A 24491-nucleotide genomic window follows, 5' to 3' on the forward strand; every position below is an offset into this window, starting at 1 on the left:
TGCTTAAGCACACACCTTGGGAAGATGTGAAGGGCATTACAATGTGTGATTAATGAGCAAAGAAAAAACTAACAGTGTAACTAAATGACTGCATCCCTGTGTCTTTTGTTTCAGAACATGCACCACGCAGGACAGACTGATTACTAACAAATAAGATGAACAGACAATTAAAGGGTCCCTATTATGGATTTTTGAAAATGACCTTTCATGTAGTGTGTAACATAGCTCTAAGTGAATGAAAACATCCTGCAAAGTTTTAAATCTGAAAGTGCACTGTATATAAAGTTATTGTCTTTCAAAATTAAGAGTCGACTCTGAGTCAATTAAATGAATTGTTTTTCGAATGTTGTGACGTCAAGACGAAACATTAGAATATTGCCCGCCTACTTATTGTATGCACAGACACCAGGGAAAACTTGAACCTCAAACCAACAGCTGATTCCTGTGGATACTGGATAGCATCATGTTAAAGGGTTAGTTCACCCAAAAATGAAAATTCTGTCAGTAATTACTCACCCTCATGTTGTTCCAACCCCGTAAGACCTTCGTTCATCATTCAGCGACGAGAATACTTTTTGTGTGCAAAAAACCCCAAAAATAACGACTTTATTCCACTATTCATTTCCTTCTCTCTGGGCCTCGAGTTTTTTCACGTAGTGTTTTAGCGCAGCGCGTCTGTGTTGTACGTCACACGCATCACACACATGACCAGCGTCGGCCAATAGTGAGCCTACGTGGTGACGTGCAACACAGACGCGCTGCGCTAAAACACTACGTGAAAAAACTCGAGGCCCAGAGAGAAGGAAATTAATAGTGGAATAAAGTCTAAAAAAATTTTGGGGGGGGGGTTTGCGCACAAAAAGTATTCTCGTCGCTTTATAAACTTAAGATTGAGCCACTGTAGTCACTTGGACTATATTAACGATGTCTTTAATGCATTTTATGGGCCAGCAAGTTATAACGTCTTTAGAAGCCTATGGAGGAGTGATCCAGCTCTCAGATTTAATCAAAAATATCTTAATTTGTGTTCCGAAGATGAACGAAGGTCTTACGGTGTTGGAACAACATGAGGGCGAGTAATTACTGACAGAATTTTCATTTTTGGGTGAACTAACCCTTTAAGACGACGCTGTGCTCTATAATGTGAAGGTAAAGCCAGTTCTTTTTTCACTGTCCAAGGACGAGCATGTGAAGAATCAGTGGTTAAAGTTCATCTTTACCACGATATCACAGCAGTATAATCCTAAACTTTTGCTGTGTTCCCTTTGTTTTACTGAAGACTGCTTCTCAAATCTCAGAGTTCAATACAGGATTCACAAACCACTTGCTCTTGAAAGATGGTGTTCAAAAAATTTAGTTTTGACTTGTATATTGTGTAGGTCACCCGCTAACTGGCTAACTCACGTTATGACCGTCTTACTTAAATACTTCTGCTAATCAGTTGTGGGCCACGATTACCTAAAACTGTGTCTATTAATGCATATTTGTTTTACCAACGTTTATGTTACATCAGATCATTCACTCTAGAGCTCAGCTAATGTATGCACTGTTAAGCCCCTTTCACACAGCGCTTTGAACCCGGGAAATTGCCGGCAAATTGCCAGAGCGCCTTCTGTGTGAACGCAAACACGACCCAGGATTGATGCCGGGATCGATGCCGTGTTGGGGACCTAGTAACATTGCCGTGTTCCGTCCCGGAACGCGCGCTGTGTGAACAAAAGCCGTAATAATGCCGTGTCGTAGTGGTGACGCTGAAGCCGGGATCGTTCGCCAGCTGTGAAATGGTACGTAATGCGCAAGTTTATGATCGAATCAGAGAAAAAAATGCACAAGCGTGGTTTCTCGAGAGAGAAATCGCAGCTCATAAGCAAACTTACACTGCTGAGACATTAAAGTCACATCAATGTCACGTGTCTTTACGGGATTTTTACGGGTTGTGTGTGAACGCACTCTCTGATTCCGGAAAATCACCGGCAGTGTGAATGAACCAAATCAAACGAACCCGGGTCAAATCCCGTGTCACTTTATCCGTGTATTTTCCGGAATCTCTGTGTGAAAGGGGCTTTATTGATACAGTTTCCACGTATTCACCGCAATATATTGGAAAAATACTCTGTAAATAAATTAGTACAAGTAAAATAATTGGTTTGTTGATGGACATGCACTTGTTAATACTAATGGTGAGGAATTACAGTTGCAACATCTCATATAATGTACCTCAAACTGAGTAGTGCATCAGTGAGAAACACTGAGTCCTGCTCGAATCGTCCTTGCGATGGAGGTTTGGGTTGAATAACAGTTCTTCCAATGTTTCATCATCTGACTCGCGCTAGCATTGATATGGTAAAATAGGGTCATATTTGTGTATCAACTATTTCTTTTTTTGTTTTTGGCACAAAAAATGTTTTGTGCCAAATGTTTTGTTTTTTGTATGTATGTATATATGTATATATGTATATATATATATATATATATATATATATATATATATATATATATATATATATATATATATATATATATATATATATATATATATATATATATATATATGTATGTATGTATGTATGTATGTATGTATGTATGTATATATATATATATATATATATATATATATATATATATATATATATAATCCAAATATATATAGTACATCCAAAGCATCACTGAAATGTTTAAATGTTTGTTTATTTAAGGCGAGACACTACAGGTGAATAGGGTAAAATTGTTAACTTACAGATATCACCATCAAACTTTACCAGTTGATTACTCACATGAATGGGAGAAAAATGCATTGCAAGTTTTCTGTAATTTTATTTTTAAATATGCTAATGAGGCTATATCTAATTAAATATGCGCTAATTTGCATATATTTTGAAGTGACGAATCTGACCATTGAAAAAAACAAGGTTCAAAATTATTTTTGCATTTTTCTGATATATTCAATGAAAAGACATTTTCAGAGGGGATTATGAATATCCCCTTTTGTTACCCTGTAAATCAGAAAATACTGGCAATAGCCTTAAGAAAATTGATTTCCGCCCTCTTTTTAGGCATAAAATGTCATATAAATCAGGCCAAGAATGATATATCAGCAAATCCCTCTGAACAAATCTTCACAATATAGTTAGGAATACGACTGTAAAGTTTGGTGTATGTCGGTGCTACAGAAGTGGAAAATCGTCACTAGGAGTGCAAGAAAAAACTCATTTTGAGAAAACGGCCTTTAAAGATTTTCTATTTCTATTGAAAGCCATGAATTACAGACAAAATATGCTTTAGGTCCAAGTAAAATCCATGTATCACACTTTTTAACATCCAAAACTCATTATTGCTTCATCCATCACTGATCATAACATCCAAAACAACACATCAACAGTCCATCACACAGGTGGAATGGAAAAACTAAATACTGGTATATCACAGTCCCTCAGGCAGATACATATTTAGCTGTCAGTGGAGCTGCTGTACCCTCTAGAACTTCCAGCTTCTTTTCTGGTGCTAACTTTGGGAAGTTTTATTCTTTTGTCTATTTGTCCAAGGTGTAAATCACTTAGTGAAGATACTTTTTCCCAGTGGAAGAGGAAGTGCATCTCTGTCTGACCCAGTTGGTGGTCACTGAGCCTGTGTTTAGTCAGGATCCGTCTCTTCTTCTCTGACAGTGTGCAGATACTCTGTCAAATATCAATTTAGTCTACTTTGTTTGCTTTCTTCAATGTTCTAAATATTGATATTTTGAATGATTCATAATTAGTTTTGTTCTGTTGAGTTGCTTTGAACCAGTGCTGAAGGGAGCCTGGTTGGTTAGCTTCACCATCAGCTGACTGAGGGGACTGTTTTCAGGATTTGGCTTGTGGGTTTTAAGTGCTTTGAAATGTAATGTGTCTTTTTGACTTACATTTAGATGTGTTCAAAATGTTACAGCTTGTTCGTAACGCATCGACGCACTATGGTTACTCATTGCGCGGCTCGCGAGCCTCGTGCGGCCCGCCAAGCTTTAATTTGTGGCTCGCATGGCTGTAAAAAATACGGCGATATCATGCAGCCAGTCACTACAGATATTTCTTAAAAACATTAAAAATAAGTAGGGCTATAACATAACCCATTACAAACTCAAATGTCAGCTATATTACAAATAATTTCGATCGGATTGAAAGAGGTGGTTTATCGAGAGAACATGTAAACACTTGGTCGATTGAGAACCGAAACTGAAAGGACGACGTATGGCTCTCCTACTGACTTGTCCTATCAGTGCGGCTCTCATGAAAAAAATTGTGAAGACCCAAATGGCATTTCATCATCTTTTGTCTTTGTTGGTAATCCCTTGTGTCTTCTAGCTAATGATAACTGTTTTCGACTTCTCTAGAGAATTTTACACGCATCTCTTTCGACATTTTGAACTACCGCGGAAATGTCAGAGCGCGTCACGTGACGATTCTGGACGAATCACGTTGTCAGAAATAGGCATCAGCCAATGAGATTGCTCATTGAGTTAAATCACCTGTTTTACTTTCATGATTGGTTGCTGATAGACAGGAAATGACCATATTTGGATCCAACAGCATTGTATAGAAGAAAGAGAGCTTTCCAACGGTATACGAGATGAAGGGGTACAGAGAGCGATCGCGGAGCAGTGGGATGATTTAGAACGCCAACTTTTGATGAATTTAGGCGAAATCTGCACACTCAAACAGACAAAGTGTAGTAAAATAAAGACCTAAATGTGTATTTTGGACTTTTTTTCAGCACAAATCTGAAAGAATACATGTTATTGAAGACAAATAACCCAAAATCTCAAAATTGACCAGTGAAAAAAAAACGATGTTTTTGCCTGCCGTGTCTCGCCTTAAATTAAAAGATAAGTTCTGTATTATTATTCTCTTACTGTTATATGAAATAATGACATTACAAAGAGAAACGCCAATTTTTTTAAAGGTTTAACCCTCTGAGGTCGGCAAACTCGCCTGCGCGTTTTGCTGGATTTTCTTCACATTGTAGCACAATAAACTTAAATTACTCCATTTATGGTCATACAGAAAAAAGAAATATAAAAAAAGAATGTGATATTTCTACTTTTGTATGTGTCCACTTACAATCAAATCAAAACATTGTGCTTTTGTAAAATAAAGAAAATAAACAGGGTGTGCTTTCTGCCTCCCCGTCGCAGTGAACTTTTTTTTCTTGAGCACGTCTATAAACTGAAACCAAACTCAGCGAATACTTGTCACACATTTATGAGCCATATACCTTTATAAACATTTAAGTGTGTACTTTTAAATGATCGGATTCAAACTGAAAACAAATATTCTCTGTTTAAGTAATTTGTATAAAACCAACAAGATGTCCAGCTTCTCAAACGCTTGCTCATTAGTTTTAATTTGACCACGCCCACGCGCGCAAAAGAGATTCACATGCAAATCTCCACATGGAACGCGAACGCGCTCATTACCTCAAAAACAAAGCACCAAAAAACTTTACAAGTCTCTGCTTTTCGTCGAGTTTGAAAGACGCGCTGTGAGCTTACATTGGATTTACCTCAGAAGAAGGCGATTTGAAGACAAGAAAGATGTAAGGTAAGAAATTCTTACATTAGTTTGTTATTGTTGCATAAATTTCACATTGCAGTTGAACTGTTGCTAGATATATGGTGAATATTATAATATTTAGACCCGTGTTTACGGTTACTGTGTTTGTGGATATCTGCTCAAACGTAGATATGTATATGGTAACCATAATGTTTCATATTTTGCAGCGCGATCGCGTTTGAATGTATCATATTTTGGAACGCGATCGCGTTGGAATGTATCATATTTTGCAGCGCGATCGCGTTTGAATGTATCATATTTTCGAACGTGATCGCATTTGAAAAGCAAAACGCACCAAACGGCTTCATGTTTTTACTATTATCTCATTTCATATCATCATAACGAATGGAAACATTTGAAGTAACATATGATAATCAATATATTTTTCTCTAGCTTAGTTGTTACTGAAATCTTTTGGAAGATTTACAGGCTGCTATAGGTTAGTTATTATTTTATGCAGCACTCCGCATAGCCTATGCCTACAAGGCACAACAAACCTGGTGTTCATTATATTATATATTGTTGGAAACATTTGTGTGTGTGTGTGTGTGTATTCTGTGAATTTTAAAAAGCAATTTTAACCAGAAAAATCTAAAATTTATTCCCAAAATCGTGCAGGCCTTTCTCTTGATATCAGTATGTTCACTTTTTTTTTTTTCTTTCAGGGCCCAGATGCCACTGAGTCCTGCTGACTTCAACATTCACATGAGTCTCTGTACATGAACATGGTAAAGTGAAAATCAAACACCTTGGAAATGAAAGGTATGTACAATGTTTTTAGGAATGGCACAAAGGACTCTGTCTTTGGATCATTGTTTTCAATAAGTGCTTTTTTGTCATTTGTTTTATATCTTTGGATTATGTTGTATTGTAAATAAATCCAAACAATCAAACAGCCATTCTTTTTTAAATCTCCTCATTCTTTGTGCAAGGTTGCTCAGAATGATAGGGCCTGATAGCTCCTAATAGGGCCGTTAGGGGAGGGTCTTTGTCTTTCTCAGGTGTGAAAAGCTTACATATTAATGAGCTCCCGCATAAAGCTTTCTCACACAAAACATGTCGTACAATTTTTAAATCAATATATTGTCTTATCTGAATGACATAGTTTTGGAGCAAATATTCTAGGCTACGTGATACAATTTTCAAAAGTCTTGTGAAGAAATAATCAGTATGGGTATGAGAATTTTTTTTGGTATTTTCACAAACCACGCATAAATGTCATTATCTCAAAACTACAAACTTTTACATACATGCTGCTGATATATCATTGTAGCAGAGTTTGTGCTGAATACAGTGTAATCAGACTTTAGCCATGAAAATGTCACAAGTAACAGAAATAAGCACAAATGTCAGAGCATGTCAGAACACTTCCAGGGCCCAGAAAACAGCTCAGACCCCAGAGGGTTAAAGAGGGGCACGACGAAAAAAAGTTTGAGAACCACTGCTCTAACTGAACCCTACAATTAAACCTGCTGTGCAGTTTTATAGTTAATATAATTAAAAAGTTAATTATGTTATTATTATTAAAACTTCGTTGTGTAATTTAAATGTTTGTAGCCTATACAATTTGAACCTTTAATATTATAGTAATGTACCAACTGGGGCTCCCAGTATAGTTTACAGCATTAGTTAGAAAATTTGTCATGCACTGTAACCGATATATACTCATTGAATTAAAATCGGAATTGAATTAAATCACAAGCTTGTGAATCGAAATCGAATCGTAAAATGTGTATACCCAGCCCTGAAGGCTTTATCTAGCTCAGCACTGTTTTGAATATTGTCAAGTAAAGTCACCTTTATTTATATAGCGCTTTTTACAATACAAATTGTATCATATTGTGACAAAATAAGGTATTATAAGAGAGGAAATGTTGTGAATTAAAAAATGAATAGTTTATCCAAAAATAAAATGTCTTGTACTTATATGAAACAACATACGTGTACCTTCTGATGTTCATTTAGGTTTATTTCATGTTATAGCAAGTAGGAAGAGATGATTGTTCAAGTGCCGCTTGAACTGAGGCGCTACAGTGATCTGTCAGGACACATTAAAGAGCCATTAAATGGCATTTATTGTCTGAATTTCTTAGGAAATTAGAGGAAAATGTAAAAGCAGCGACTGTTTCATACCAAAAGTAACCTGCTCTGTCTTGTCTGTCGACGCGTTGTCAGTGTCCTCTTTGCTCTGCAATGTATTTTTCACGGCGTGAGAACATGTGTGGCTTGAGAGCGCCGTGGCTTGTAGGACGTAGCAACAGTAACTAAGGAAGGGCGGATCTTTGCAAAGGGTCGATAAGTCGCTTAATCATTCTAATAATTGTTAGATTAATCAACTGCTGTTGCAGCCCTAATTTATTTGATTAAAAACTGCTTTCTTATTAGAATGAATACTGAAGGTTCATGTGACACTGAAGACTGGAGTAATGGCTGCTGGAATAGGAATAAATTACATTTTAAAAAAGAAAAGTTTTTTTTATTATAATAATATTTCTATAATATTAATATTTTTTATTATAATAATATTATTTTAAAAAATCGTAATTATTCTAAACTTCTGACCAGTAGAGCACGTATACAAGTTTGTTATGTACTACATAATGACCTTTAATACATTTTATAGTAAGCTTTGGTTATGTATAAATGTGTGCAACCAAGTGTTTGGGGTTTCTGATAATAGAAATCTGATGATTTCAGAATGAGCCGCTTTCAAATTAAAAAATATAAAATAAATTAAATATACATTTTAAATAAATAAAATATATAATCTTAAAAGTTATGTCGATAAATAAATAAAAATGTAATAAAGGAATTTTTTGGAAATATATTCCAATGTATTCTCTACACAGACGAAAAAATAAATCTCTTTGAGGGTCAACTAAATGTTTGGGCAACATACTTTGTCTCCATGGCCTAAGTGCTCATTCTTGACTTCTGCCAGGGTCTTCCAGTTTGTGTTTCCACCACCACCAGGTCCTCTCAATTCAGTCATCGACTGTCCATCCAAAGCATGTCCTTCCTTATCATACCTGTTAAAAAATAAAAATAAAAATAGCTTTTAATGCTGTCAATCATCAAAAAAATAAATCAGTCAGACATCTGTTTGTCTCTACATACAAGGCAATACCTCATCTGTTCAGGCAGATAAGTAGCTGATATCTTAACTAGATCTACAGAGACTGAAAGAGGCATTGACTAGCTAGTGAGATACAAGCAAAAAACAGCAGCTGTAGATGCAGAGGTGCTGGGGGCTACTTGTGAAACAAATCAAGTGTAGGAATGGTTCAGGGAGATGGGGTCAGGGCTGAAATGGTGAAATCAGAAACCCATTTTCACTGACGCTCCAGAGTGGCTGGGAAGGAAGAGAGAGGAAAAAAAACAAAAAAAACAAAGCTCTCTCAGGATGAAGCCGTGTGTCTGAGGAATCGATATAGCATTATAATCTAGAGACCGTAGGACTGGGTACCAGAGGGGTAGGACGGGGTGGATCGGTAAATACAAGGGTTCAGGGCTTGTTCTGGGATGCACGACTAATTGAAAATATCCACATTAATAGACAAGCGTGTGGCCCTGGATGAATGGGCTATGTATTTTTTCCAACTGAAAAATGGGCTTAATTCTAAAGCGCGGTCTCTAACCTACGCTTTCAGCTTCTTTGTTATATCGCCAAAATCTCAAAATAATTCCCTTAAATATAGCGCTAGATGTGCGTTGCAAAAAGGACCAGTCTACTTATGAAAAAATTGTCCCCACCATTTCCAGCACAATTCAATGAATAGCAGATATTCAGAAAACTCAGGCCTGTTGTCAAGTGTATTCATACAGTGTGAAAAGTGATACTATGCTGGAATAAAGCAAAACTAATTGCGAGTCATAAAAATAAACAATACAGCAAAATAAAACAAACGCTTCACATAGGCAAGACCTGATGGTGTGTGGTAATTGGCTGACTGAGCTCGAATGTATGGATGACGGGCAGTGCCATCGAGGAAGGCAGAATGAACACCAGAGGAGCAAATTGGAAATGGCATGTGCTTTAGAGCAGTGGAGTGACAGGCTGGCACTCAGTGCAGCGTGTGAACTGAGCCGAGCAGACAACAAGAGGAAAGCAGCGAGATTCAGCACTGAACGGAGTGTCACATGTCAGAGGACATGAAATACTTGTGACTAGAATAGTAAGAGAGCCAAAAAAAATAAAATAAATAATAATAATAATAATAATTAATAATAATAAGCATGCATCTCATGTGGGGGGAAAAAAACAAATAAAAAAAAGGGTTATTCTTTAGAATAAAACTTTACTTTAGCTTTCATTATAATAATTTCCAATTATACTTTTGAATTATCAAAGCGAGAACATACATTAGGCCTATTGATGCATTTACTGTCGCTATTAAGAATATTAGGACTATAAATCCTGCATCGATTCAGTCTTGCATGTATTTTGTAGCTTATAGAAACACAAATTTAAAGCATAAGCACTGACACCGCAAGGCAAATTATGGTTTTGCATGAATTATCTAGGCTGTGTGACATACGGCCTCAAAACTACGAAATTCAAACACTTTGGGGTACTATTCATTTTGTACTACCTACAATATTAAGTTTAAAGTAAAGTTTCCAATGTGTATATTGGATATCAGTGTATATTTTACAAACTATAAATGCTTTTTGCTAGTTACTTATCTGTATTTAAATGTCAAAAACAAAAAAATAAACATTACATGGTTGAAAACACTGAACACTTGTGATATATAACGAGACTTGAGCGTGTCCGTCTCTGGCTCAGCCAAAGCGTGAACCCGCTCGGTTGGAATGGGAATGACACCTCTGCATGAGACAATTTTGTTTTCCTTCAATTGAGTCAAACCTGACATTACAATCCAAAGCCATAATTTCAATTGAACATTAGTGACGTTTTAGATATTTAAATAAGATAACAGTAAAAAAAAAATTTTTAACTGTTGATTCTCACACAAAGGCTTCAGAAGAGGATATTAACACACCAGACATATGGACTGCTTTCATGGAGCTTGGCAGTATAAATCCTCTTCTACTGTATGGAAAAGCATAAACATTCTGCCTAAGATCTCCTTTTGTGTTTCACAGAATAAAACAACACTAGGTTGGAACAACATGGGGGTGAGTAAACGATAACGTTTTCATTTCATGGTAAACTATTCCTTTGACCTGGAAACAGCACAGCAGCCAACGTTCTCTTAAAGCTTATTGTACAGTACAATAGCGTTCCCCAGGGAGAACTTTGGTCATGGCAAGTGAGCCAAGCGGACACCACCCAAAATTCCTTTAAACAAAAGTCTCACTGAGACTCATGACCCTCGCTTAATATTTCACATTGAGTTTGATGGAGATATCTAGTGTAGGTACGGCGAGTGCAAGAACAGACAGACTTCCTGGCTGTGCGTTGCTTTATTCCGCATGCTGGTTTGAAGGCTCTGACAGGTGGGGTGGAGGCAGGAGAGGTTTCACTGCCTCTGAGAAGACTGTCGAAAATGAGCCAGTCAGAGTAATTGGCAACCTATGAGTAAGAGTGCATCAGTGAACGAGAAAGAATGATAATGAACAGGGCGAGAGTGACAGGGTGAGGAACGACGGGAGGCATGACGATGCTGGAGTGTGAAGTCCACTCTGCAGGAGGAGCAGATTGAGAGTGTTTCTAATCTCTGACGCCATCTATTGGACAAAAGAATGCTTGCATCATATGCTGAGATATCCATTACTAGCAGCATTAAGGGTTAGTTTATATGCTTATGGAAGCTTTGACCAAATGTGTAAACTGACTGCTAAACTAAAACCAACCTAGGCAAGCAGTAGTGACCAACATGGGTTTTTCCCAATTACCCATATCTAAAGAACTGGGTCCAGGTGCAATGTGTATATTAAGACTAGGGCTGCACGATTTGGGGAAAATGTCATATTGCGATAATAGAGGTCAATATTGCAATTGCGATACGCGATATAATAAACAAATGGCTTCATGAGTCAACTTGCTTGGTTCTCAAGGAAAATAAATGCACACACAGATTAGTGATAATCTGCCTAAAGAAAAAAGTTCTTTACTCAAGAGAGGTGAATGTTTTTCTCTGTTCCCTTTGTTCTTTGATTAACTTTAGAGACAGATATAATTAGTGGCTGCTGTGTACGGTCCCTTTAAGAGCAGCCGCTGCTGTCAGAGACGCGGATCTCACATGCGCCTTATTCTCTCACGAGTCACAACTCTTCACGTTCATCACAAGACTTAGACTACTCTTATGTTATGAAGATGCTCGACAAAAAGACATTTTGGCATAATTGTGTGTGTTATTGTTCGTTCAAGCTCGAAAGAGAACTGTATTCTGGCATGCAGTTTTGTGTGCACGCACAATATTAGCGCGAGTCTTTCTGTGTGTCACAGTCAGGACATTCACAGGCAGCGCGTTAATTTTGGCATACATGTGTGTTGTTCGTTCTACCGCGAAAGAGAACTTGATACTGGCGCGCGTCTATCTGTGGGTCGTGTCGTGTATGTGTGTGTGTGTGTGTGTGTGTCAGGAGGACATTCACTGACAGTGCGTTCTTTGTCTTATCGCGCATGAATGGTTTAAAAGCATTTGCATGAATAAGAGCGGGATCATGTAACACTAGCTAATTGCGTTAATAGCGCTAATTCGTTTATTTAATATAAAATCGCAGCATTTTGCGTTATATAATCGCATAGACTTGACATCGCGATTGCAATACGATTAATCGTGCAGCACTAATTAAGACGGACACCATTTGAAGTTCCATGCATTTTTCTGTCATTACCGATGACAAAGAGCAATTGTTTGACAATGAAATATTTTAGAGCTGAGCATAAAAGAAAAATATATATTTACTAAAGAAATGACTGACTTTCCCAGGCTCGGAAACCACAAATGTAAAATTTCTTGATATATTTGGGGGTGTCCAAAAGAGAATTACACAAAACTGACATTTATTTACTCAAAACCATGTTTACACACGCGTGTAAACAAAACCATGTTTCTCAACAGACATTCGATCATTAATGGATTTTTAACATTAAATAAAAATCACTGAAGTAGACAGGGACATGCATTAAACTACATATTCCTTCAATTTCTGCACTATAACTTTTGAAGAAATAAAACACATTGTCTTGAGTGTCAAATTACACAATAACAGAAATTCTGACAGTAAAGCAGCACAGCGACGACAACTCCCCCTACACTGAGCTCCGGAGCGTGAGAACGAAGGATCCTCAATCAATGTGATTAATTGGATTGACTTTAAAATGGCAGGCAACATCTGAGTGCCCCAACATGTTCAACTCCACGAGGAACAGACTTCAAGGGTAAATCCCACTGGGACTCTTAACAGATCAAAGATGGACGTCATTTAGAATCAAAATGAAAGTGTTAGTAACACATTTCACTTACAAGATGTGATGCATTTCCAAGTAAAACAGGAGACGCAACTGAATAAAATTCAAGAGGAAAAGAAAAAAAGAACAAAGAAAACCCAGGATGTGTGACAGATGGTTGGAGGGGAGGGGCTAAAAAACAAAAGTACTTGGTGATGCTCAGTCACAGGAAATAAAAAAATTCAAAGCAAAGTATTAGACAAACTTTCCTTTGGACTACCGTTCACAATAAGACTGGGAATGTGTATAAGGAAAACAAAATTTGGATCATAAGCTGAAAAATTACAGAAGCATTAACAGTAAATACTGTGAAAGACATATTTAGGCACAGTAATAGTTTGGTTATCCAGCAAGTGACCTTAACAGATGAATATCATTTATGGACTTAAAAACAACAACAACAGTATTTATCTTCTTAGCGCATTATTTTAACCACTGGTAGCAGTAAAATGGATCGCTACAACAGCTGCAAATTAAAGTTACAACTTCAAGAGGTCTCAGAAGTAGAGAACTGGCACAGTGTGTCAAGTGGCTGAATGAGTCCTTGTACTGCAGAACTCAACACCTCCAGGTTCAAAACACCACTTACTGCAGCTCTACTAATTGAAGGACATCTATTGATTCCATGGTGGCCCGCTGGACCTTCAGAAATATGGCCAAGAGGCGGTGCACTGCACATTGGCCCATGATTTGAAAGCTCATTATCACTGACTTTCCAAGTGAGAAGAGGACAGACGTGAGCCTGGAGACTAAGCGGTTGAACTTACCTACGACTGGATCAGCAAAAATTCTGAAACGTTGCTGACAAAGAGCATTTTTAGTCCTACAAACAATGCAAGGAAATACGCAGTCCAAGTCCTACGCATTGCCATGCAGAGGAACCAGATGCTTTGAGCTGACACTCCAAAACTGTAAGGAAAGCTGCTCTACCTCACCCTGTGTTCAGTCACATTCCACACATTATGTAAATGAAGCCTTCAGATCCCCCCCCAAAATAATTACCCTCTCAAAATGGTAGAATGGTAGACTAGAGGCTGGCGAAACAGGTTTTAATCGCTTGTCAAAAAGTCCAAAAATGGATGGTAGAAAAAGTGAATTTCAATTCTGCAGTCCCTCTTATGCACCACTTTCATCTTATTTCCCTTCAAGGCAGGGGGTCTGTGTTACTGGTAGGTAAATAAATGGAGGACACAGAGAGAAATTGATTGAAACCTGCAGGGAAAATGAAGAGAGAGACTCGTGGACAGCTTCAGCCAGGTGGGCTGTTAGGTGGCGAGTATGGATCATAAACACAGGTGGGAAGTAATTAGTCAGTGTGGCCCTATAAAAAAAAAAAAAACAGGGATAAGTGAGGTTCGAGGCTGAGTAATACTTCATAGGTAGCATACCAGGGCTCCAGACTGCGACCAAATCTCGATCACGTGACAATACTACATAGTGCTGGGTGATCTATTGAGAGGCATTTAAATTCAGCATAGATACAGAATTCTGTTACAGAGCAGATATTAGATCAAACAGCGCTGACGTGGAAACCGGTGAAACATTATGCCATGAACGAACAAGTTATAGAAGGCTTTTCAATCCACAAATCACTAGGAATGGGTATCATAAGGTGGTATTACTGCTCTTACCGATACTGCTTATCGATCCGGTACTTTAACAGTATTGTTATCGGTTCTATTTGTTTTTTTTTTTTTATACAAATAAAAACAAAACTAATTAAGAACATAATGTAAAATATCTATAGCAAAAGAAACAGCATTGTTTGAACAAAACAAATCCAAAACATCTATTTGTAAATGGACCAGTGCAGGCATTTTTTGTGCTTTATATGCATAAGATAAGATACAATAAGAACAAGAACAAAAAAACTAAGTACAAACAAATGGTCAATACAATAAATATACAATAAAACAAAGATACAAATGAAATGCAGTGCTTTAATTTCAGAAAAGGTCTACTAACATTACTGTTCATGCAAGTAATATGGCCTACAAAAGAAATCTAATAAAGTAATCAAATGTTAAATAATGCATAATTCTCACTGTATAAATGGATATATTAATGCTTATTAAAGCTCAAGTTATTCATTCAAGAACGGAGTAATTTTCTCTCTGTTTGATTCACAATCACATTAATGGTGCAATCATCAGTAGGTTTATTATGGCGCTTTTTCACTGCATGGTACGGCACGGCTCGGCTCACTTTGTGGCGCTTTTCCACTGCATTGTACGGCTCGCTTCGGTTCGCTTTAAATGGTATCACCTCTGTTGAGGTTCCAAGCGTACCATACAGATACTAAAATGTGGCGTGAAAACACTACAGATCACTGATTGGTCAGAGAATTGTCACTACCAGTGTCATTGGATTTGCAACATGAGACACCAAACCCGCTAGATTTAAACAGTCACCGCAGTATTTGTTCGCACAATTTTTATTAAATGACTTGCTTGAAAAAAGAAAAAAAGAAACTTGAAAAAAATAAATGGCTGAATCGTGGTGACTGGTCAGTAGATGAGGTGCAGACGCTCCTCTCGTTGGTAGCCAATGAGTGGATATTGCGACCAGGAATGAAAAAGTTTTTCAGCAACTTCAATGAGAAGTCTACAATCCCACCCCCTTTGAAGCGGTACTAAACTGCAGTGGAAAAGCAAACCAAGCCGAGCCGTGCCGAATCGTACCACGCAGTGGAAAAGCAAAGCGTAAAGTAAGCCAAAAGTATAATGAGCATGTCTATATTGCAGTCCATTTTGGAGCGCACACACACAAAGCCTTGAAGTTGGAAACAGAGTCTCTTGCGCAGTTATTGTGCTTTTATTAGCTCTTTTTATTTTCAAACACGTCCCGCAATTTAGCAACTGTAGAGACTGCATTTTACAGGAATCACCGTTTGTGCGAATTCTGATGCAAAGTTTGGGTTTTAGAGAGAAATGACAGCGCACTGCCGTGAAGGGAAGGAAGTTGTGCTAGACGGAACGCAGCTAGTTTTTAATAGTTTTACCTCAAATATCTTTTTTTATAATCATTGGAACCCAAAATCAAAAATAAAATTTGATTAATATCAAAGCACTAAAGTGTAACCAGACTTAACTTTTGTTAAAGTTATCTCGGCCATCGTCACTGTTGTTGTGCGCGCTGTATCTCCGTGAGAGAGATCTCTCTTCGGGATTGCGAATGGCAAAAATGCATCACATACAAATGGTTTATCGCATATAGAAACAGCTGGCCATACCGATCCTGCTGTCTTTCAATTTAGCACCAGGGCTCATTTAATACCGGGTTTCGGTACCCATCCCTAAAAATCAACATTCACTATGGATTTAATGTAGTAATGCTAAATGTAACCATGCAGAAATAGACAATTTTTTTTACAATATTCATTTCAGGGTTCATGCAAACTTTTAAGAATGAAATTAAAGCACTTTAATGTCTTTTTGAAGAGCTTTACACTTTTTCCAGCACTTCAAGGCTCTAAATATTATCCCATTTTAATGTTATTTTTATTGTGATGATTTGTAAAACTAAAAGTTTAAAGATGTAGGAAAACTAACACCGTGGCCATCAAACACTAAAAAAAAAAAAAAAGACATGAAATTACCACTATAACCAGTAGATGGAGCACTTATTGTCTTTTCTATATATTAGGGAGTGGAAATGTCACAGTCTCATGAAACAAAAACTTTTTCAAATTGCGACTGAATTAGACAGAAAGCAAAAGCGTTTCTTTTATAATCACTGAAGCTGTCAGTGATTCCGAATGGTACATTTAATAAGAGTAGTTTTTTTTTTTGCACTTTACTGTAGTTAATAAAAGTTAATAAACGTTTTTTTTTTTATCTACATCTCAATTCAAGCTCTGTGTTTTACGGTCAAATTTCCAGTAAACAAACCTGTAATATTTTTAGTGACTGCACTTATTAATGCAAAACAATAGTAATGAGCTCTGCATACAGACCACTAAAATGGATAGCTCACCCAAACATTTTCATTTACTCACCCTCATTTTGTTCCAAACCTGTATGATTTTATTCTATTTTGACGTGCATCAAAATAGAATAAAATCATACAGGTTTGGAAAAAAATGAGGGTGAGTAAATGAAAATGAAAATGTTTGGGTGAGCTATCCATTTTAGTTAAGGTTAAAACAACATTGAATTACTATTTGCAGGTAATAAATTATTATACAAATAGTTCAAATTAACTACCTAGTCAAAATATTACACTTCTACCTAGTTTATATTTAAAAGTGGAGCAGTAAAAAAAGATGATCCCAGTTCATATGCTGAATTCACATAAAACTACTACAAAGGGAAAAGCACATTATTACGTGGATTTCAATATTTAAATGACAATTTATGTTTGCCACTGAAAGTGCACAAAGATTGTGGCTTACTCAAATCATCACAATATGGTGATTATGTAATAACTGTGACAGGTCTATTCAAGATATTTTAAGACGCATAATTATAAATTTGGCAGCCCCAACACAAACCTAAATTGGCATGAGAAAGCAGAAGAAAACATAAGAATAACTGAGTCATAACAGTTTTTTAATTCCTTCAATAACCATTAAGAATCTATGAGGATTAGGACAGCCCTGTGCTCCAAAAACACAGGAAGCCATCATATACTCATTGCTGCTTCCTTGTATGCACGTATTTATAACATCATCTCTCAGCAAGGCGTTCGGCGCCGTCGTTTCCCCATCTTCCTTGTTTCACATCCCCAGAGCAGAAATAAACATTCCTGTTCTCAAAGGACCCGAGTCACACGAGTTCACCAAGGAAATTGAACATCTTGGCAGGGGATTAGCCATAATTTGCATTCCTATATCAGCCTGAATGCAAAGCCCACCAGAGTGCCGCTGATAGAGCTAATCTTGATATCAAAGGCATGAGCATGCTCACCCTCTCTGAGTTCTGGAGTGTGCATTTTAGTGTCTGCTCTATGCTCGTCCCAATTCTCACAAGTGGAGAAATAAAAACAGGGGCGCATCAGAACGCATCTGTTTCATCTAGGACAAACACTTAACAACAGATGCAGTGTATATTCTGTATTGTACGATTTGAGAGAAACCAAGGGGGGAAAAAAATATCACTCACCAGCCCCGTAGTTTGTATGCCTCAGGAATATCGGGGTTGATCATGACTGTGCTGCTGAAGAGAGTCGAGAGAGAACGCCCACCAAAGTCAGATAATCTCGCCCCCTTAATGGCCAAGATTGGCTGCCCACTGCCATCAAATGTCTCTGCCTGCAGAGTGAGGAAAGAAAAGGTGAATAGTTAAGTACTGAAAAAGTGCATATATTCTACGGTGTAAACATATTTTACTTGCTAGCAGCAGTGCATCAAAAGATCCATAAGGATTTGCCATCTAATTGTGGTTTTATGCAATTTGGTCTTTCATGGCAAATCCTGATGAGACGAGAATAGCTGAAATGCTCGAGAACCTCATCTGGTACAAGATCACAGCGTTTAAGGCTGAATATCACTGTTTGCATGAGGATTCCAGTCAGCTGCCGTTACACTACCGTTCAAATGTCTGCGGTCCATACTTTTTTTTAAAGAAATTAATACTTTTATTCAGCAAGGATGAATTAAATTGATCAATAGTTTCAGTAAAGACATTTATAATGTTACAAAATATTTATTTTTACTTGAAATAAATGCTGATGTTTTGAACTTGCTACTCAAATCACAAAAATAGATCAGTTTTCAAAAAAAGCATTTTTTTATCAGCATTGATTAAAACAATATTTTTTGGGGGGGCACCAAATCAGCATATTATAATGATTTCTGAAGGATCATGTGACACTGAAAACTGCTGAAAATTTAGCTTTGCAATCACAGGAATAAATAACATTTAAAATAGAAAACAGTTGAACTGTGCTCACATTTCACAGCATTACTTTTTTTTTATCATTACTGTTTTTGATCAAATGCAGCTTTGGTGAACAAGAGATTTCTTTCAAAAACAACCCCAAACTTTTGTGCAGTAGTGTACATCATTCAGGCAATGCAATCGGTCATCCATATACATACATATGGTAGAGCTTAGCAATTAATCTAGCTTCTAAAAATTAAACATTAACGGTTTTACACTTTTACACAAGTATTCTGACAGAGTCGTATGAAACTTTATGGTCCAAAAAACAAAAGGTAATAAAAAAAAAAATTACAATATTGATTATTACAAAATTCTAATTTATATTGAGAATAATTGACATTTTACTGTACTATAAGGCATGAATAATAATGTAAAATTATTAAAGATTAATTAATTAATTACGTACATCATTGCCCCACATGGTGAGCTGGATGACTCTGCCGGACATGTCCATCAATTGGATGTTTCTCTTGGAAACCTCACGACTGTTCTTGGTCGTGATGCGCATCACATCTTCTGTGTTTTTACATACTCCGATCACATCTGTAAACACATGCGCCACACAGGTTTACAACACTCCCACAAATTTACCAACAGCAAATAGGTATGTGATGACTATAACACTCATCCAGAATGTAATTCCACAACACCCGTCAACGCTCCATTGCAGCGCGCCATCTTAATCCTCTCATATCAGACGCTGTCATGAATCATTTAGCTGCCATTAGGAGTGTTTCACAAATCACTGCCAGCACCTGACTCAAATCTCAGATAAGAAATATGCCTGCCGCACCTCAACATGCTCAGACTGCTATTACCATAATTAGAGGCATGCTTATTGACTCTTCAGTCTACCAGAGACAGCATCTTTCTCCTCCGGTTCTGCTAGAACCCGACAGGGACACAAAGTCAATCTGCGCCACAGGCCATTACTGTCATAAGCATTATTAATATTGCGTTCATCATCAACATTATAATTACCACAACCTCCTGGGCCTCAACACATTTGTTACACAGAGCCATGCTACTGTCTCCACAGTGGTTAATTATTAAAATGCTGGTTATTGATGATGCCAATCGGACAGGCCAGGGGGAGATGCTCACCTACAATTGTGTCTTTTTCCCGGGACTCCAGGTCAGCAATGGAAACAAACTCACACTGCACCATGGGGACATCATGGCTGTCCTCACAAGGGATGATGCTTGTCTCTCCGTTGAGAGTCATCTCATAGTCATTCCTAAGTGAAGAAAACTGTTTGTTAGCGATCTTCAGGGTGCCTTTGGAGATGTAGTAGACCTGAGGACAACAAGAGAGAAAGAAATCTGGTCACGTGATCAACAGCTGTTGCTACCTTACATTGCTTAGCCCTACATTATTTGATAACAGCTAACAATTGAGAAGGAAGTAGGCCTTACTTTTCCCTGCTCGATGAGTGAGTAGAATTTATCCACCTCGTTATTAAACCCAGTTGCTCTGATCTCCCCCTATAATAAACAAAGCGAGATGTCATTGCAAATTAATACTCTTACAAGTTTCTGATCTGCTGATAAATGCTTACGCTTTCATCCACTAGCTCCATGGAGAAAAGCTTCCCGTCGCCCCTGGAGTTACTCCATGTGCGGATAGCACTCTTGTTGGTGACTCGAGCTCTAACAGTCCACCTATAGAAAACACTCTTATTTATCCATGCACAACACAATGTGATATGCAAAGGTAAATTGGACTGGAAAGAGGGAAGTTCAGGAGTGTGGATGTGAAATGTAGACTGACTTTGACTGGTATGGATTGAGGCTGGCAATAGGCACAACTTTAGAGCTGCCTCCAGGAGTGTTTGGGGCAGCCATGGGCTTTTTCCCGAAGCTCTGAGCAGGAGGTCTGTTCATTGAACCTAATGAGCGAAGAGGAGAAAACAACAGATCACCACAAAGAACTAAAACAGAGTCACAAAGATAATGAAGATAAAAGAGACACCAATTTTGCATTTATGACATGTTGTCGTGAAAAACACCTCTAAAACAATCTTCAGTGACAATCTTTACAGCTGTTTAACACAGCTTGAAAATCCTCAATGAAGTTAAAAATCTCACCAAGAAGATTAAACTCTGTGCTGAAATACATGAAATTAAGCCTTCAAATGCTTAAATTAAAAAAAGGGTATATACACATTAAAGGGAATGAAATAATCACTTTCTTCTAGAGACGCAACAATGCTAAATTTCTCAGCCGATACAGTTTGATTTTCTCAAGGAGAAAAAAATAATAAAAATCTCTCCTAACTAATGTTGTAGTGTAAACTATACAGGGAACCCTCTCACTTGAAACATTACTTTATAAGAGGTTAAAATTAACAACAGAACACAAAATTGTATATTCTGCTAACTGCTTTAATCATTTATTTTCAGATATAATCATACTCAAAATGTCTGTATACAACTCAGTTGCACATGTAGTTTTTATAAACACTTGTCTTAATGACAATTTCAAAACAAACATATTTAACATGCATAATTAGCAGTAAATAAGCTCCTCTATAGTGCTTTTTATAGCTAACTGAACATTGGAAAACTTTCCAGCGGTAAATGCAACATCAAGTGACATTGTTCACAAGCTGTTTTGAGATCATTCCACAGTTGAAACACAGATTGAAGAATTACATGATACAGATTTTGGTAAGTTATACTGTATCTTTTAATATACCTTCTGATGTTCAAACTTGTTTTTTTTGTGTTATAATTTGTATTAAAGAGGAAGAAATATTTGGTGTAGGGAAAAAACTTGGCAACCCTGGCTTGAACTACAGGTGATTCAAAGGTTTAATATGGTATCTACTTTATTCCCAGTATTCCATGTTTCAAACTGATGCTTTAAAGGGTTTTTTTTTTCTTTTTAATTAACAGTTTGTCAGTTCACCTTAGAAAACCGTTGGTCAGTGTTTATTTTAAAATCATTTACCATAGTGAATTTTAAGACATCACTACATGCACTGCACTGTGTACACCTATGTGTATCTTGAAAATGTGTCAGCTTTCAACTAAAATATTTTAGTTATTTTAGTAACTATATGGCTATAATCTATAATAATTTAGCAATTCAGAACTTCATGACACAGCAGTCAGCTAATGCATTACAGCTCAGTAGCACTGTTAATGTAAACATTTGAGGGTTTTTAAACAAACACCTACACCAAATAAATTAAATATATATTTGTGTTCATTTCTTTACCATCACTTCCATTCTTAGACTGTAATGGACGTACAGTTGGAGCTGGAGCTGGAGCTGTACTCTGTTGTGCCTTTGACTGACCTACAAAAAAAAAGAAAGAAAAACATGAAACATTTGATCAAATTAAATCCCTCTTGACAAGGTGACAGACATGCATCAATGCTCAAATGAAACTGTTTACCAGACATCCCACCCTGCAAAGATTTAAGGGAGATACATACAGACCAAAATGAAATGTATAAAATAGTCTCAAACATATATATTGGATGCAGCACTGTCATAGAAAGCAAAACCAAATCAGCACCGTATAAAATGCGCTATACAAATAAACTTGAGCTTGTTATCAAGTCTAACAAGCACAATCAGTGCTATATAGATTTGACATCCAAGAAAAGGGGTATCTGTCCTACAGCCTTTTTCTACAGTAAAGGATGTGAATATAGTAATTAAATGTAAATGAAAGGAAGAAACTGTTATAATCCACTGTGGAAATGGGAGATTTGAGAGTGAGGATTTGAGAAAAGAAATGAGATTTCATGTCCAGTGGATTAACTAATGAATTGAATAAATTTGTGGAAAATCAGGTGACCAGATTGCAAAACAATACAAAGCCGACAAATGGCTTAAATTTATGGGCTCATGTACCTCTCTCACTAAGCACAAATCCAGATGTTTCCATGGTTGGGATGTAACATTTAATTTCACGAAGTAAAAGAGCATTTAAAATAAAATAAAAACATTTTGGCGTTCTACCACCATGGTGGGGCAGTTGTGAAGTTAACCGGTATAGCCCTAGTCACAGGAGACGCAAATGAAATGCATGATAATATACCAGGTGTAAACGGTAATGCTTCTTGACTGACCACCTGTGATTAGATTACTGAAAAAGCACATTAATACCAGGTTGAAACCACCTCACTCAATTTCTGGGATATTGTGCATAATTTGAGAGCATCAGAGAGCCGCTATCAATTTGCGGGAGACTCCGGGATGTCTGCTTTATATGAGTTTCCATTCAATTTGACATGGGTCAAATGTACTCTCTCACCCTCTACATAAGGAGTTGGGTCTCCAATTTTTCCTGGCATCTGGTCAGCAGACTTGAGTATTTCCATGTCCAGTATAACCACCACACGTCTGTGTAGAACAAACACAAAAGCTCAATAATATGCATCAATGAAAATATACTACTGTTCAAATGTTTGAGGTTAGTACAATTTTTTGATAGAAATTAATACTTTTATTCAGCAAGAATGCATTAAATTTCCCAAAGGTATTCATAATGCTACAAAAGATTTCCATTTCACATCAATACTGTTTCTTTCTATTCTTCAAAATATCCTGAAAAAAATGCATCCAGATTTCCACAAAATATTATGCAGCAAAACTGTTTTCAACATTGATAGTAATAAAAAAAGTTTCTTGAGCAGCAAATCATCATATTAGATTGATTTCTGAAGGATCATGTGACACTGAAGACTGGAGTAATGATGCTGAAAATTCAGCTTTGCTATCAGGAATAAAATTACATTTTTAAATATTTTAAAATAGTAAACAGTTATTACTATATTTCATAATATTGTTTTTCTGTATTTTTGATCAAATAAATGCTGCCTTGGTGAGCATTAGAGACTTCTTACAAACACATTAAACGAATCTAACTGCCCCCAAACTTTTAAATAGTAGTTTAAACAAAGCAGAGCCACAGAGAAATTTGCTAATAATAATAACTGTAAGAAACAAAAAAAAATAAGATCAAGACCTGGAGACGAATGCTTACCGTCCATCCTTGAGAACATTAGTGACGCTCCTTTTCAGCATACACACACAGTTAGAGGCCAACTGGTTTTGCTCAGCCATGGGATTGAGCTGTGTGGAGAGCATGAATGCTGCATGCAAGGGACAAACAATATTCAAAAATACATGGTTTAGGACTCCCTTTCTCATATTTGCATGTTTTAGAAAGCCTGGGGTTTACATCCCAGTGACATGAGCAAAAGACTACTTTCAACACATATCACTCACTCGTAACTTTAAAGTCACGCTGCTTATCCAAATTATCTCAAATAGACCATTCAACTTTCAAACACATAAGCACCGAACATGGACATTTAAATGCTTATGCAACAAAAGTATTAGAGAAATATATGGCTTTGGTGCTGATGATCAATAAGCAAAAAGCCGTTTCAGAATAACATCCAAAAAAACATCCTTCTGCACATGAAAATTACAATGTATTTTAAGGACAGACGCCAAATTAAACACACACAGGCATCTGAAAATTGATCAAACTTACAGGACATAGTGTGCAGCCCATCACTCATCATGAGACGGAAACGGGATAGGCCATTCCCCCCATCAATCTTGCGGATGTT

At 37.0% G+C, this 24491-nt stretch overlaps 1 protein-coding gene across 1 annotated transcript in view; it reads right to left on the reverse strand.

The window, feature by feature from the left end:
• The window catches only part of rpa1 (replication protein A1), a 44843-nt gene that overhangs the window by 19201 nt on the left and 1151 nt on the right, over positions 1 to 24491 (reverse strand). The window contains exons 3-13 of the mRNA XM_084126956.1: positions 24413 to 24491; positions 23897 to 24005; positions 23165 to 23253; positions 22117 to 22197; positions 20665 to 20782; positions 20453 to 20555; positions 20310 to 20378; positions 19998 to 20190; positions 19300 to 19436; positions 18111 to 18259; positions 8485 to 8614 (exon numbers count right to left, since the gene is read on the reverse strand). Of these exons, the coding sequence (XP_083983082.1) occupies positions 8485 to 8614; positions 18111 to 18259; positions 19300 to 19436; positions 19998 to 20190; positions 20310 to 20378; positions 20453 to 20555; positions 20665 to 20782; positions 22117 to 22197; positions 23165 to 23253; positions 23897 to 24005; positions 24413 to 24491 (1257 nt within the window). The remainder of the gene's footprint in view (positions 1 to 8484; positions 8615 to 18110; positions 18260 to 19299; positions 19437 to 19997; positions 20191 to 20309; positions 20379 to 20452; positions 20556 to 20664; positions 20783 to 22116; positions 22198 to 23164; positions 23254 to 23896; positions 24006 to 24412) is intronic.

The sequence above is a fragment of the Abramis brama genome, assembly GCF_963993115.1.
Source record: "Abramis brama genome assembly, chromosome: 10".
In the NCBI taxonomy this organism is placed as follows: Eukaryota; Metazoa; Chordata; class Actinopteri; order Cypriniformes; family Leuciscidae; genus Abramis; species Abramis brama.